Source organism: Caretta caretta, chromosome 3, assembly GCF_965140235.1.
Source record: "Caretta caretta isolate rCarCar2 chromosome 3, rCarCar1.hap1, whole genome shotgun sequence".
NCBI classification, from domain to species: Eukaryota; Metazoa; Chordata; order Testudines; family Cheloniidae; genus Caretta; species Caretta caretta.
The window spans coordinates 175,893,563-175,910,127 of NC_134208.1; the positions used below are offsets into that span (position 1 = coordinate 175,893,563).

General features: G+C 40.4%; 1 protein-coding gene across 7 annotated transcripts in view; it reads right to left on the bottom strand.

The window, feature by feature from the left end:
* Positions 1–16,565, bottom strand: part of SRBD1 (S1 RNA binding domain 1) — a 233,433-nt gene that overhangs the window by 194,214 nt on the left and 22,654 nt on the right. For 6 of the 7 annotated variants that reach the window (XM_048842988.2, XM_075127145.1, XM_048842989.2 and 3 more), the window contains 7 exons: positions 16,130–16,276; positions 14,078–14,166; positions 12,263–12,428; positions 10,684–11,046; positions 7,314–7,480; positions 5,519–5,636; positions 4,923–5,061 (listed from right to left, as the gene is read on the bottom strand). In XM_048842988.2, coding sequence (XP_048698945.2) covers positions 4,923–5,061; positions 5,519–5,636; positions 7,314–7,480; positions 10,684–11,046; positions 12,263–12,428; positions 14,078–14,166 — 1,042 coding nt within the window. In that variant the 5' untranslated portion in view covers positions 16,130–16,276. Of the gene's footprint in view, positions 1–4,922; positions 5,062–5,518; positions 5,637–7,313; positions 7,481–10,683; positions 11,047–12,262; positions 12,429–14,077; positions 14,167–16,129; positions 16,277–16,565 lie in introns of those variants that run through there. The other variant, XM_075127146.1, reaches the window with a different exon arrangement.

A 16,565-nucleotide genomic window follows, 5' to 3' on the forward strand; every position in this document is an offset into this window, starting at 1 on the left:
CAGGGCAATCAAGTGATCCATCCCCTGTCATCCAGTCCAAGCATCTGTAGTCAGAGGCTTTCAGACACCAGAGCATGGGGTTGCATCCCTGACCATCTTGGCTACAAGAGTCATTGATGGACCTATTCTCCATGAACTTATCTAATTCTTTTTGAACCCAGTTATAGTTTTGGCCTTCACAACATCCCCTGGTAATGAGTTCCACAGGTTGACTGTGCATTGTGTGAAGAAATACTTCCTTTTGTTTGTTTTAAACCTGCTGCCTATTAATTTCATTGGGTAACTCCTGGTTCTTTGTGTTCTATGTGAAGGAGTATAACACACTTCCTTATTCTCTTTCTCCACACCATTCATGATTTGCTAGATCTCCATCATATCGCCCCTTAATTTCCTCTTTTCCAAGCTGAATAGTCCCCATCTCTTTAATCTTTCCTCACGCATTAAGTTGTTCCATACCCTTAATCATTTTTGTTGCCCTTCCCTGTACCAACTCCATCAATGCCAGTCCCAAGCCCAGATCAAAAAGGAGGAGTGTTGGTTGATGTGGTGGCTTCCACTCACCATTAAAAAAAAAAGAAAAAGGTCTAGCTACAGAAACTACTCACATAAAACAAAAATCATGGCCTGAGGAGGATGGAAAGCGTTCAGATGCGCACATGACAATGAGTGATCAAGTCCATCAGGAAGTCACCCACTCGATGGTCCAAATTCTGATGGCCAAAAAGAGTACATCCATAGCTACCTGGACTGTATGAACTCTAAATAGTGCAGGAAAATTAGCACATGTAATCAAAGAAATGGATCAATATAAAATTGACATCCTAGGACTTCATAAAGTTAGAGAAAAAGATCAAGGTATGATAACATCTGGAGAAAAAACAATGTTATATTCAGGTGGAACCAAACATAAGAGAGGTGTAGGAATCATCATGAATAGCTCTGCAAAGAAATCACATGTGAATTGGCAGCCAATATCAGATAAGCTACTGGCAGCTAGAGTCCACTCTCTGCACATCAAGCGCACCATAGTCCAGGCATATGCTCCAACAAATGATGCAGCTGAAGAGGACAAAGAGATTATATACAGAATTGAACAATGTAATGAAAGAAATACCAGACCATGATCTTGTCCTGTTTATGGGAGATTTTAATGTCCAGATCAGAAATGAAAGACGAGGTTGGGAAATAGTCATCGGCCCACAGACAATGGCACAAGACTTCTTGAATTTTGTGCCGAAAACAATCTTAGCATCTGCAATTCTTTCTTCCAACATAAAAACATACACAAAAAAACATGGATTTCACCAGATGGCCATACACAAAATGAGATTGACTATATCAGTGTTAGACACAAGAGTATTCAGAGGAGCAGATATAGGGAGTGATCACTATTTGCTGAAAGCAAACATCGAATTGAAGTTAAAGCGCTTAAAAAGAAAGAATGTGCTGAGAACGGAAAAAGAATGCTTACCAAATACTGCCCTTGAATGGAAGCCAGAAAATGCAAGAAGAGAGGAAGACCGCGAATAACATGGAAACAAATAGCTCTGAACAACATCAAGCCCCTCAACATGAAATGGGAAGATTTGGAGAGAAGGACAATTTACAGGCAAGGATCACAAATGTGGGTAGCCCAATGTGCAGCAAAGCACGGGATGGACTAAGGTCTAAGGTTCCCTGTACCTTTTCCATTTCTAATATATCTTTTTCGAGATGGAGTGACCAGAACAGCATGCAGTATTCAAGGTGTTGGTGTACCATGGATTTATATAGTTGCATTATGATATTTCCTGTTTTATTATCTATACCTTTCCTAATTGTTCCTAATATTCTGTTAGCTTTTTTGACTGCCACTGCACATTGGGTGGATGTTTTCAGAGAACTATCCACGAGGACTCCAAGATCTCTTTCTTGAATGGTAACATCATTTTGCATGCATGGCTGGGATTATGTTTTCCAATGGGCAACACTGAATTTCATTTGCCATTTTGTTATTCAGTCACCTAGTTTTGGGAGAGCCCTTTCTAACTCTTTGTAATCTGCTTTGGACATCTTGAGTAATTTCGTAACATCTGCAAATTTTGCCACCTCACTCTTTAACCCTTTTTTCAGATCATTTATGATTATGTACTGGTTTCAGTACAGATACCAGAGGGACACTGCTATTTACCTCTCTCCATTCTGAAAACTGACCATTTATTCCTAACCTTTGTTTCCTGTCTTTTAACTAGTTACTGATCCACGAGAGGTCCTTCCCTCTTCTCCTTTGACAGCTTAGTTTGTTTAGGAGCCTTCAAGGAAAGATTTTGTCAAAGGCTTTCTGAAAGTCCAAGTACATTAGATCCACTGGATCACTCTTGTCCACATGTTCGTTGACTCACTCAAAGAATTCTAGTAGATTGGTGAGTCATGACTTCCCTTTACAAAAGCTGTGTTGACTCTTCCCCAACATATCATACACTTTTGCCCTCTCCCTCTCCTTTGCCTTCTAATAGAAGTCTGAATTAGCTGGCCAAGACTGTATATTTTGCAACACTGCTGTAAGCCTATGACCAGAAAGGCAGCTAAATGCAATGCCCTAAACAGCCTAAGGCTAATACAAGTTTACCAGGTTGCAGAGTGACTGAAAAGACCATGTGCTGTGCCTGTGTTTTTCAGCAGCGAGGTTGCAAGTGAAAGTCAACACCAAGACAGAAGCTGCATTTTTTAATCTTTGCTGTTCTCTTCTTTTCCCTTGTGTATGTGTTTGTCTTGTTTTCTAGACAACAGAACTGGACTTCAGCAACACCACCACCACCACCGATAGCTCCAGCCCACCTCAACTAACTTCTTCTCTCCTCTCCAAAAGCACAGTTATTACCATTGAGAAGACAAACAAGGGCGGGTAGGCGTGGGAGGAGTTCCTTTAAATGTAAAGTGGTTTAATCATTTTTCCTTCTTTTTCTGTATCTTTAATAAAAGGTTAAAAGAATTCTTAATGGTGTGTTGACCATGGTAATAAGCATGCTAAGGTTTCTATATACAAAACGCCAAATCTTGTTTAAAACTGTTTAATGTTGGACAGTTTCAGTGTCATGTTAACACCTTTTACTCTTTGGGTTCTTTTATTCTATCTAAATTAACAGAACAAGTAGCAAGTTATTGAGCAAATCAAAATAGTGGTAAACTTTGCCCTAAATCTCTGTGTGTCAGTTTCCCATTTATAAAAAAGGATACAAATCTTTCCTATTAAACAGTCATTCATGTTTGTGAGGTGCTCAGACACTACAGTGACTGGCACCATAGAAAAGCATGTGAGGAAATGAATAATTCCGTATCCACTGCAGAATTTGGATGGGGTGCAGTAAATGAAGGATACATCTGCACATTGGATGATGAGGATAAGAGAAATATTGAAGAGCTATCCGCTGAGTGAGCCCCATCTAGCCTGTGCCCTACTGGAGGAAGGAGTCCTGTGTTAAAAATTGTATGTGATCATGTACTTCACAATTATATTAGAACACATATGCACAAAGGAGCAGAATGAAGACTGCAGACAGCCTAAATTCTGGCATTTCATAATTTTTGAATGCTCGACTTTGCAACCTAAACAACATATTTTTAATTCAGAGTTTGTTCTTTTTTTATAGATAACATATTATTAGGAATATTCTAAAAATACCAACTGAGAAATTAAAAGCCATAAGCCAGAGTCGCCTGGGACCTTTTTTGCATGACTAGGAGCTCAGTCCCATGAGATCAAACACAATTTATTCTCCTCTCATACTGCATGCAGGCTGTCAACCTGGCTGTCACCCCTGATACCTGATTCCTATCTGTATGTCATTTGTAAAATGCCTCATGGTCCTTTAGGATGAAAGGCATAATATAAATGCAAGCTCCGATTCTCTATTTCTAGCAGAATATTGAAAAAGGTTTATTCATTCCAAATGTGAAAAATGACAATGATACATGCTACTCCAATAAGTGACAGTCCCTTTTGAATGCAACCATTGGTACTCCTGATAATTCATCCCCGCTTTCATTACAAACACTTCCCTTCGGCACTGCCACTCTCCCAGCACAATCAGTTATCCGGCAGTACAGCACACAGCAATGCTTGCAACATCTTGCTTTACGAAATATTGCAGCACTCTAAAATGTGACATTTAATCAATCAGAAACTTTGCCAATAGATTCACAATACTAAATTTGGACCAATTTAACTTTACCATTTTAGTTAATCTTTATATTTTGATTGCTGTTTATAATGTGGGATGAGTAAGAGTCAGTATCAACAAGCAGTTTCAGCATATGCATGGTAAAAAAGGTGACATGGAAAAGAAGATGCGCATACACCATAGAACAGTCACTAACAATCCTGGTGGTTTATTGTCAAACTGTTCACTACAAATAATCGCATTTTCAAAGACAGAATCAATTCTGCAGAATATAAATGTGACACAAGTAGTAGTTAGAGCACCCATTCCGATACCAGACTGCCTTCTCTCCAGCACCATCAATATCCACCCAGCACTTAAAGGGTTCCCACTCACTCCCAATCACCAAAACACAGACATTTTTAGGATGTGCCTTGGCGGATGAAATTTGCCTCAGTGCAGGATTCCTGCATAAGATCCTTTATAACACTGGCAAGGGTTTAAGTGGGGTTGGAACCTTAGACAGGCCCTCTGTGCTGCAATGAAATTCACCCTATATTTCCTCATGCCACAGTCCCTGTAACAGGTGCTCATTTTTTTAGACAACAGATGACTGATTTTCAACTTGGCTTTTTCTATTGCATCTATCGCTGAAGTCTCTAAGCAATGTAAGATATTCTCATACTAACTTTCAATAGTATAAGGACAACTCATAAATAAAGCTGTTCTTTATTTAAGGTATGTTCTAATTCCCATTACTGCATACAGGAACTGAGTACTTACCTTTGACATTAGGCTTAATGTAAGAAAACAGACTGAGTTCTACTGGGTTTTCAATGAGAGATATGGCCGCAGGTTCTAATCCCAGTTGTTTGGCCCTTTGAGCTTTGGTGCCTTTACTTCCAGTTTTATATGGTGCAGACTGGGGAGGGAAAAGAATAGTTGTAAAATGTATTGTTATTTAAAAAGGCAGAGATCAACATTTCTGCCAAATCTAAGCTAGGCAACATATTTTGGGTCAACCGGAACATTTGTAAATGTGTGTCAAATTCACCAAATTGTTTCAGTCAAAAATACCCCCCAAAATCAAAACATTTTGTCTTGACCTCCTCTAAATGAAAGGTTCAATTTTTTGATTCAAAATGACTTTTTATTTCAAAATATACTTCAGTTTATTTACAAAACACAAAAAAGCTCAAAAAAATAAACAAAATGTTTTGTTCAATCCTAAACTATTCTTTCCCCATTTTTCAGAATGGCCAGTGAACCACAAATCAGTTATTCTCACAGCACTAGTCAGAGCTACAGTTTTTCAATACCTCTTCTTTAATTGTGCAAGATAAAATTTTACGAACATATTTAAAAAAAGAGACACTAACCACATGGTCCAATTCATCCAAAGTTTTGCAGTTTAATAAGGCTGTTAATAGACTTCCCGATAGCTTTCCTTCTTTCTTTATCTTCTGTATTGTTACATGTGTCTTCTTTGCAACAGTACTACAATACATGGGATTTATGTTAATAAATAATCACATTTCAAATCAGATGAAAAAGATTATCACTAAATGTGGTCCAACCCACTGGATCTCATGACAGCATGTTGTTGAGGCAGTGTGTTTGGCCTCAGAAGCCATGGAAGACTACACCTTATATCAGCCTCAAGGAACCCACTCTGACTAACGTTGTGGAAATCCTAATAATTTCGCTTCCATTTTAATATTTGTTCAACAATCAACAAAGCTTGCAATAGTTGGGGGGAGGATCTAGAAACCAAGCAAAGGGTGTCAAGCTAAGTATTTTATGCTTTGATGTTCCTTGTAACACTGCCACCTTGTGATCCAAGTGCAGCAACTCTGACACTTCATCTAAATAAGAATTTCTATTAACTACCTGGGAGCTAAATCCCAGGGTGATGAGCACCTGGAACTCTTGCTCAAGTCAACGGGAGCTGCAGATGCTCAGCACCTCTCAGGATCCATCTCTACAGTAGCAGAGAGTATTAGGGACGTCTTACGGTCCAGCAGCCACTAGGAAGTGAAATCATTACAAAACACTTGAGTTGGTCTGACAGTGGAGGACAATGGCACACATAATACTGCGTGCCCTCCCTGAACCCCCTTTCCTGTCCCAGGCATTCTCACCTATCTGGGGGGATCCCCTACTCCAACAACAGCCAGGACTGGAAGGGGGAAATCTCAGCACATAGAACCTTTACGTCTGTTCCTTGCCCACCTAGAGCACATCAAACATATTTTCAAAAGACACGCTAACCACTGCATCAAGTAGGAACTGTGGCAGCCCCGAGTGCCTCTATGGTGGAGTCTGAACTAACAGAGAGCTGTGGGCTGCTTCAGCAGCAGCTTTCTCTGCTTGACCAAATAAGTGCTCCCCACTCCCCTACTGTATTATTTGGAGAGGGTTGTTGTGTCTCCACAGGCCCAGACAGACTGTGTGCATGTGCACTGGGGGAAGAAGGGGAGTGACTCCCTGTCCTCCTTGCCTACTTATAAATATAGCAGCTTGCTCCTTGCACTCACTTCCTCCATCTCTGCTAAGTGTCTGTATGTGTTACTGGCTCCTGGCCTGTAATATTTTGGGGCTGCCTTCCATGCCCTCTATGAACTCCAAGGTCACATGTGCTACTCGCCTGACCCTACATGAGGGGCTGCTGGACCGACACCTGCTGCTACCAAAAAAGAGCCCAAGGCTTCTTTTCCAGATGTTCAGATGACAACACAAGGGGTGGAGCTTATTTCTAATTCAGGGCTACATACTTCAGGGGCCTCTAAATAAAAAAACATATTTAAAATAACTCACTGAGCAATCAGTAACCTAACTCTCTTTTTTTTCCTTCTGAAACAAAGTGAAAGGCAGGGGAGCATCAAGTATACCCCTGTCTTTAACTTTGAGTATTTTGGCTTTAAGAACTTTGTGTTCTTTCTTTTAAATGGGAACATTCTAGTCGGGATTTCCCCCCCTTGCATTACGGATGCATACTTACCACCTTCACAACATATCCTAGTGGGAATTATACTATTGCTCTTTTAGACATCATACACGCAGAGTTCCAAATTGTAACCAAGCACACAAGAAACACAGACCTGGCAGCAGGTCATCATTTAACTCCTTTCCCTCACACACACACAAATACACTCCTCCCACTAGATTACTTACCGTAGTTCTTCCAGTGTTTGCTGTACTTCTCGCAAGGCGTCAGCTTCCAGATTATTGACAAGCTCTTTTCGATACCGGGCAATGAATGGAATTGTGTTTTCATCATGGAAAAGGCAAATTATGTTTGCACATACCCATGGTTCAATATTTGTTCTTTCTGACAGGACCTGCCACAAGAAAACAAATAACTATTTTTAAAGCTGGTAAATTGGCTTAGTGTCTTCACTTTGGTTTCATATCCAGCCAGGATAGAGTGCTGTTTTGTGCACAACACTGCCCTCTGCTGGATGGAATGCCAGGCTTGCAAAAGCATGTGTCATATACTATAATACTGCTACAGGTACTTGAATTTGTACTTAAGACAAAAGAATGAGTTCTGGCATATAATGATCATGAAATAAAGTGGCCACTGTGGGGGGGACACAAGGGGGATAGGATAAACATGAAGCACCGGGTGGCCACAATCCTGTTATACTAGGTCAGTGGTGACCAGAAAGTCATTATTAAAGACTGCTCCATGTGTGATGTGACTTTGATAATCTCAGGCTCTTTCCTAACATACCAGGGTCAATATCGCAAAAACCATCATCATATTATAGGCACCTTTGCTATCAGTCTTAGTAGAAACCAAGGGCTGAATGTACCCTGGAATATCCTCAGCCATGCGGGTGGCTAAGGTACATTGATACAGTGTTATGGTGAAGATTATACTCCCTCTGTCAGTGTATAGCTGCTCTGTGGATAAACAGAAGACTTCAGTCTCCAGGGCACTAAAACTGAACTGAGGTGAGAACGCCATCAATCCTAACCAAAATATGCAATTTTCAAAATTAGGCCAATTTTCTAACAGAATAATCACCACAAAAAACCCATCCAAATATTAAAAATAGCTGCAGTAGGTGGTTTTGAAAAAAAAAAAACCTGGCATTGTAGAACCCTATATTTAAAAAAAAGAATTGCAGACTTTGTCCACTGGGAACCAAGATGATGCCATCAAGCTCATTTTACTGAAGTCTCAATAATTAAATACAAGCAGAATTTTCCAAGTATCCTAAGGCCTGATCTACACACAGATTTTGTACTGATATAATTCAGTGAGGGGTAGATTTTTCTATTGATATATTTCAGAGTAGCAGCCATGTTAATCTGTACCTGCAAAAAGAAAAGGAGGACTTGTGGCACCTTAGACACTAACAAATTTATTTGAGCATAAGCTTTTGTGAGTTACAGCTCACTTCATCGGATGCATGCAGTGGAAAATACAGTGGGGCGATTTTATATACACAGAGAACATGAAACAATGGGTGTTACCATACACACTGTAACAAGAGTGATCAGGTAAGGTGAGCTATTACCAGCAGGAAAGGAAAAAAACCTTTTGTAGTGATAATCAAGGTGGGCCATTTCCAGCTGTTGACAAGAACGCATGAGGAACAGTATGGGGGGGAATAAACATGGGGAAATAGTTTTACTTTGTGTAATGACCCATCCACTCCCAGTCTTTATTCAAGCCTAAGTTAATGGTGTCCAGTTTGCAAATTAATTCCAATTCAGCAGTCCATTCAGACGTCAAGAATTAACATTCAAAAACTGATCGGAGAACACTTCAATCTCTCTGGTCACTCGATTAGAGATCTAAAAGTGGCAATTCTTCAACAAAAAGACTTCAAAAACAGACTCCAACGAGAGACTGCTGAATTGGAATTAATTTGCAAACTGGACACCATTAATTTAGGCTTGAATAAAGACTGGGAGTGGATGGGTCATTACACAAAGTAAAACTATTTCCCCATGTTTATTCCCCCCCAATACTGTTCCTCACGCGTTCTTGTCAACAGCTGGAAATGGCCCACCTTGATTATCACTACAAAAGGTTTTTTTCCTTTCCTGCTGGTAATAGCTCACCTTACCTGATCACTCGTTACAGTGTGTATGGTAACACCCATTGTTTCATGTTCTCTGTGTATATAAAATCGCCCCACTGTATTTTCCACTGCATGCATCCGATGAAGTGAGCTGTAGCTCACAAAAGCTTATGCTCAAATAAATTTGTTAGTCTCTAAGATGCCAAAAGTACTCCTTTTCTTTTTTCTATTGATATAGTTATACCAGTACAATCCCTAGAGTCAGTATATGGGAATAAGCTCTTCTGGGATAAGTGCCCTTTATGCCAGTATAACTGCATCTACCCTACAGTAGTTTGCATCACTTTAACTGTCCTTGGATAGTTAAAGTGGCACAACTTGTATGTGTAGACAACGCCCCAAGTGACTTAGAAGCCTCTGAAAATTTTACTCTATATGACTATACAAACACACACATGCTCACCTGTGATAATACAAATCACATTTGAAGCTACATAAAATATCTTATGTACCTTACTGAGTACCTAGTTTATAACCAACAGCATAATGCACACACAGGCTTAGGTAATAAACAAGAACATGGGAGAACTTCAAGGAGTTTGCCCACAATATTTACAGGAATTTCTTCCCTTTAGAAGTCAGCAGAATTTCAAGAAAGTCAGGGAGAGAATTTTGATAATCTATTCTAATATTTTTAATGTAGTAGCAAGCTGTACAGTACAGTAGCATGAGTACGCTAAAATGTGCTGCTCTATTCCAGTCATGTCCCAGTGTTCCATAGCTACATACAATCTCGTAGAACGAGGGCATTAACTGGCTATTTCTACAACACCTGCATTTAAATGGTCATGATTAGGCTTCAAAGTTAATATTATACTGAGATGCATGAAGATGTTCTCACACTATTTGACATTATTGTTTTAAGTCTATCTGTATGAAGGTTCCATTCTGGTTGATATATATGCTGAAGTCTATCTCCAAAACAAATAGGCCATGATTTATCATACTTAAAACTTACATTTGAGAAATCACTATGAAGTCTGCAAACAAAAAAATCCTAAATTTTCAAGATTTCCATAGCTGCAGGGTGCTACAGTCTTTGAATTGCAACTCCCTCAAGCTCTAATGGTGATAAAGAGAAAGAAAGTGAGATTGTTCTGTAAATCGCTACATAATCTTTAATTCAAAGTTTGTCTACAAGTGACAAATGTCAGAATGATATCTGAATGGAAATTTGTAAAACTGGTTATTCAGAGGCATTTTATAGTGAACTATAACTTTCATCTGTGTAGCTTGTCATGGCCTATGTTTAATCTAAGAACAAACTAGTAAATAAAGTAACTCAAGCACTATTTATTTAAGAGTCCCATGCTACTTCCTGGAATGTGTCAACAGCTCTTATTGAAGTCAATAGGAATCACGAATGTGTACCACAGCCCAAGTTAGTCCTATTTCTGTACACTACAGTATAGTTTTAGTATAAAGAAATGGAAGAGATGTCATACCTGCACAATGTCCCAGTTCATTTCTAATTCCTCTTGGTGCTTGGTGCTTCCAGGATGTTTTACTGGTTTTCCTTGAGGAAGTGTTGTCAATTTTATCCTTTTTAAAGGGGGTTCATCAAATGTAAAATCTTCTTCATATTTCTCCTGCTTTACTTCATTTTCCATCAAAGGCGCACTTGTTGAGGGTATTTCATCACTATCTAGGTTATCCATCTTTCCTTGAATAACATTTATTTTTGTTCCCTGAGGCATTTTTGGCTTTTTAGTTCTAGTTTTTGGTTTGGGGTCTGTCTCTTCTTTAGGATGTAAAAGTTTCAGTCCATCTTTACTGTCTTCATCAGCAGCAATAGGCAAAGACACATTCTGCCAAATAAACCATCAAAATAAATTAAACACTGAATATCATGAATTAGTCCAATAAAAACATAACAGCTTTAATGTAAGTGTTGTCACATGGAGAACTTGATGGTAGACATCATTTCCCCAAGTTATGGCCCTATACTGAGAGGTGCTCAGAGCCTCACAGTTGGTGTTCAGCATTTTAAAATCAGGCCCCTAATTCAGTGCACCTTGTCTTAAGCACACCTTCAAAGGACCAGCAAAAAGATAACAAAAACTGCAGCCTAGTAGAGATGGGCTTTGAAGATCAAAGTAACTCTAGAAATCTTGGAATTATTTTTAAACTGCTCTCTTAAAACAGAGGGTTACCTATGGAGAGAATGTAGGCCGCGGGTTTCACTGCCTACATTGTGTATATATAATTAAGTGCTCTAACAGACTGAGCTTGGAACTAGAAAGCATCCCCTGAGTTCCAATTCCATCCCTTACACTAAGCTGTTGAGAAGCCTTGGGCAAGTCACAACTGGCTTGTGCCCCAGTTTTTCCATCAAAGTTCTTCTTTGGGATCCAGGAATGGACTTCTCAAAGGCTGGCAAACACAGTAAGAAAGGGAGCTTCAAACACAGGGGGATCTTATACATAGGACATGCACCCTGGAATACCTAAGCACATTAGGGTAAGTTACAAACAGAGTCGCTTCCCTCGTGATGAATATCCTCCCTGCAATTTTTTCTAATCTTGAGCATTTCGTGGCCCTACTCTTATATTTTAGTATCAAATATTTGATGAAAGACACAAGGAAAGTCATTCAAACATATTCATTAGGTCTTCAAACGGAACTGGCTTCACTGCTGCTGCGGTAAAGATTTACTGAAAAATATTCTGCCAGCTGCACTATGGAACCAACACTAACTCATGGTAGTATAACACGTACAGCATTTCTATCCTTTCCGTTGTGCTAAGAATTTACCTGGAGCACCAGAGTTGGGAAAAGGTGGAAGAGAATGCAGGCTCAGTACAACAAAATGACATTTCAGTACTGTTTCATTTCCTCTAAAGGAGGGGACGAGGTAGATAGGGGTTGTTGTTTTTTTATTCATATATAAAACCTCATGGCTATAAAGAGATATATGGCCTAATTCTCAGAGGTGTTGAGCACCTACAACTCTCAGTAGGAAAGTTTTGGCCATTGCATTTGACAGCTTTAGTAGTTTTGTGTGTCCTGCTTACAGATACCTACCGGCTCCTCTTTTACTGCTGTCTTCCTGGTCCTTTTCCTAACCACAGTTGACCGTGGAGCAGCAGCCTTTTTAGGTTTTGACTCAGGTTTTTTTGGCAGCCTACGTTTACTTGCCACTTTGCTTTTTGGTTCCCACTCCTCCTCTTCCTCCTCTGATTCAGAGGAGCTGAAACAAAAGTAAATATTGCAAGAGGAAAAACATCTGTAAGGCTATATCTATTCTACAGAGCCTAGACGGATACAGTCCCCTAAGCACAGACCAGTGTGGGAACACCACCTCCCCAAACATTAACTACACCAACAGCAGCACTCTTTTGTTAACACAGCTGCATTTACAATGGGGTTGTTGTCAGCATAACTATGTCGCTATGGAGGGTGATTTTTTTCAGTATAAGTTTTAAGTGTAGATGGAGCTGTTTTCTGAAGTAAAGGGAAATGGCCAGGGAAGATAAGCAGGAAGGGATGCAGAGCCTATAAGTAAAGCCTTTTATCCTACTGCAGTTAGTGGCTGGAGCGAAGTGCAGGATCTAGAGCTACTCCAGGCAGACCTCTGGCATTGCTAAAGTGGTACACAAGGGTTTGTACATGGTTGGTTTTGTTTTGGGGACTTTAGAGGTTAGTCTTTAGTCTAAGGGCTTGGCTACACTTGCAGATGTAGAACGGTGGGAGTTAAACCAGCCCTTGGAGATAGCAGCAGGGAAAGCGCTGCCGTGTATTCACACTGTCAGCTGCAAGCGCAGTAGCGTGACCACATTAGTAGCTCTTGCAAGGCCACAGAGAGCAGTGCATTGTAGGAGCTATCCCAGTGTGCAAGTGGCTGCTGCATGCTTTGGAAAGGGTTTGCAATGCCTAATGGGGCAGGCCCAGCATCACATGATGCGTTTCCCAATCCCATTGTTCTAGAGTACTAGAATCCTACAGTACTAGATTGCCAGCTGCTTTTCAAATGGCGCGATGGAGTGTGACAGTGAGTGTGTTGTGTATATGTGGGGGGAGAGACAGTATGTTTTGGGGGGCAGAGTGTGTGTCAGCATGCTGTCTTGTAAGTTCAGACAGCGGCAGGGGGAAGGGGGAAACCCCAACATCAGCTCCCACCCTCCACCTCTCTCTCTCTCTCACTCACACACACACCCCCTGCCTCTGCAGCAGGAGCATTCCACAGTAACGGTTTGCTTTGTGTCCCAGAGCAGATAAGTATGCCGGCTGTCAGAAATGGAGCTTTGAAAGGGATATTAGCATGCCTGTAGCCGAGTTCAAAACCATGACGAGAGTGGGGCCACTTGATTTCAAAGGATTATAAGACGGTTCTGGAGGCTAATCACAGTGCAGTAATGCAACATATCGTCTACACTGACACCTCAGCGCTCCAGCCAGGGTGCAGCAAGCCCTATGCTTCTCATGGAGATGGATTACCAGCAGCGCTCCAGCCACAGAGTCCAGGCGCTCTAAGTGCCTTGCCAGTGTGGACACCTCAGGAGTTAGGGTGCCTGGGGCTGATTTAACGCACTTTAACTTGCAAGTGTAGACAAGGCCTAACACACACATTTTGACATTTGTTATTTTCATCGTGTGTGTTAAATATGCAGGTGGGGGAAGGGGTGTTTTGTAAATTAATCCCTTTTTTATATTAATCCTTTATCTCCTCTGACCAGGGATCTTGAGAACACCCTCTGTTTCACTTATACTGCACCAGAATGAGCTCCCAACCTCATACTTGAAGCAAATTATATGCAACAATATGCATTACTGAAACCAAACAGGATTGTAAAAAATATGTTCTGTAGACAAAAAATTTGAATGGAAAATTAATCTTACGATTTAAGAAAGGAGGGTAACTCATCATCTTCTTCTTCTGATATCAGTGGTTTTGCTTTAGATTTTGCTATCCTTGGTAGAGTTGTCATCTGAAAGGAAGAGAGGTCGGGGGGAAAACCAACAACAATAAATTATAAAAATATTCTCTCTCATCTAGCTTATCAGAATTGTACCCTATGGAGTACGTTCTCCTTTCACAGTGTGGGAAATTGGCACACAAGTCTGCATGTAATATGATCAGAATATACTCCTATATGTTAAAGAACTTAGACGACAGCATCAAATCAATATAATCCCACAACACTTTGCTGTGGGGAAAATTACATATAGCCAATGCAGTCAATTTAGACACAAACCTATGCCATTTTTTTTAACCAATTTAAGTCAAAATAAGATACTTCTATTCCGAAATAAAATGATCCACAAACTTGCACCAAAACAACAGCCTGTTTTAATCCACACTTTTGTTATAACGCGTGAATGAAAACTGATTTGTTGTTTCAGTGCAAGCTTGTGTGTGGACCAGCCCTAACAAAATGGATGTCATTTCACCAACCTTATGGCATGTTAACAACAAGACATGCCAGACTTCCCCAAATCCAACGTGTACATAGGCAGCAATTCCAAATAATTAGCCCACAGGCCCTGGATTACAAACACCCTCTCTGATCAACCCAGAAACTAGGTTTAAATTCCAAGAATGTGGGTTAATTTTCAGAGAGACACAGCTACATATATTCCATACAACAATGGTGAGTTGTTAGACGTACACACACTTCCCTCAGAGACAAGTTGCATCCCGTCTTTGAATTTGGATACCACAAATAAAAACAATGTTTAAAAAGTAACTGTTTGCACATATATTGTATAAAACAATTACCAAAGCAAGAACAATTCTTTTCAAGATGTTATTGAATTAATAGTAGATAAGATCCTGAAATCATGTACTTACAGAGAATTGCCTGTATACAATTTCTGTAAGAAAATCTGGCAAGCCTCCACATAACTCTTCCCTCTCCTCTGTTCAGCTGTGTTTGGGTTCAAATATCCTCTCTTATGACATCACAGAGGATTGAGCCTTGACCATCAGTTAAGCACTTTGATTAGCTCATCTCTGGTGGCTTGGGAAACCCCTCTGCAGGATCCACTCCTTGCATTCCCAGGGAAATGGCTAAGTTACCCATTATTCCCCCATGGCTTTTGAAGTTGTTAGCCTTACATGTGCACAGACCAGTGGTAACGTGAATCTGAATCGCCCTTCTTAACATCTAGATGTCCTGCTAATTGAATGGGCTCTTAAAACTGGCTTTTGCCCTCTGGGATGACTAGGTCTTACTTTTTACATGGCTTTACCTATCAACATGTTATATCTATCCCTGCCAACAACAGGACATTGAAGTTGTCTCTGTGTTTCTGTTCTGCAAGCAGTGGGTACAACTCCGCAACAAATGTGCTTGGATTGGTCAGATTTTTTTTAAACTGATTGTTCCGTATCATTGTAAGCAGACAGGTGGAGTTTGTATCTCAGAATTATAAGACAGCACCTTCCTGCATTAAAGGTCTCAGATACCATGTCAGGAGCATAGCAGCCCCGCCCCCGCCCCGCCCCCCCCAAAATCAATTTGTTCCTTGGTGTTTGGGCAGTTTTTCCAGAGCAGGGTAAGTGCCCTGAAAACCACACATTTTCACACGTGAACCAGGTAACTGTGTCCCTTTGCAAACATAGCCCTTTAAATCAACCCCACCCAGACACTATGAACTTGACCTACTACCAACAATAGCTTTCAGTAGCTTTCCCCCATGAACTGGTACTAGACTGCTAGTGTTGATAGGACAAAACCATTTTCCAGCACCATTGCAGAAGACATGACTGAGCCCTACGTCAACCAGCACCAGCAGTTAAATTGCACTCAGAACTGGTTCCCACTGCAGAAAACATTTGTCAATAATAGATCATTTCTTAAGGCAGAAATCCCATTCACGTGAATGGGGGAATGTTGCTCTCTTAAAGGAGGCTATAAATCTGCACGGAACACACAGGACACTACTCACCTTTTAGCTGTCTAAGTTACTCTACAGTCCTCCACAAGCTGCACTGCTAGCGGTTTTCTCTCTCTGATACTCTTGCTCCTTCATGCAGTCACTTCTTTCTCCCCTTTCCTCTGATCTTTAAAGCTGAAAGGTCACTGTGCCAGACTCCTGCATGAATCAGATATTTATTGTTTTTACAAAAGACATATGAAAAGATATTTTGTTTCAATTTTGTAGCTTCTGCAAAATAACTACATTGAAAGAACATTATTAAAGTTTGTGAAGTTAATTTCTTGAAAATCAGGACATCTTAGTGTAATGGTTCAGGGTGAGTTGAACCTTTCACCTCTCTCTCGGTCTCTCCGTGGCACCCCTTTCAAGTGACAGGCCCACACCTACACTTCTTTCAAGTCCGACTCCTATGGTTCACCCCACTTTTAGACTGGGTCTCCAGGTT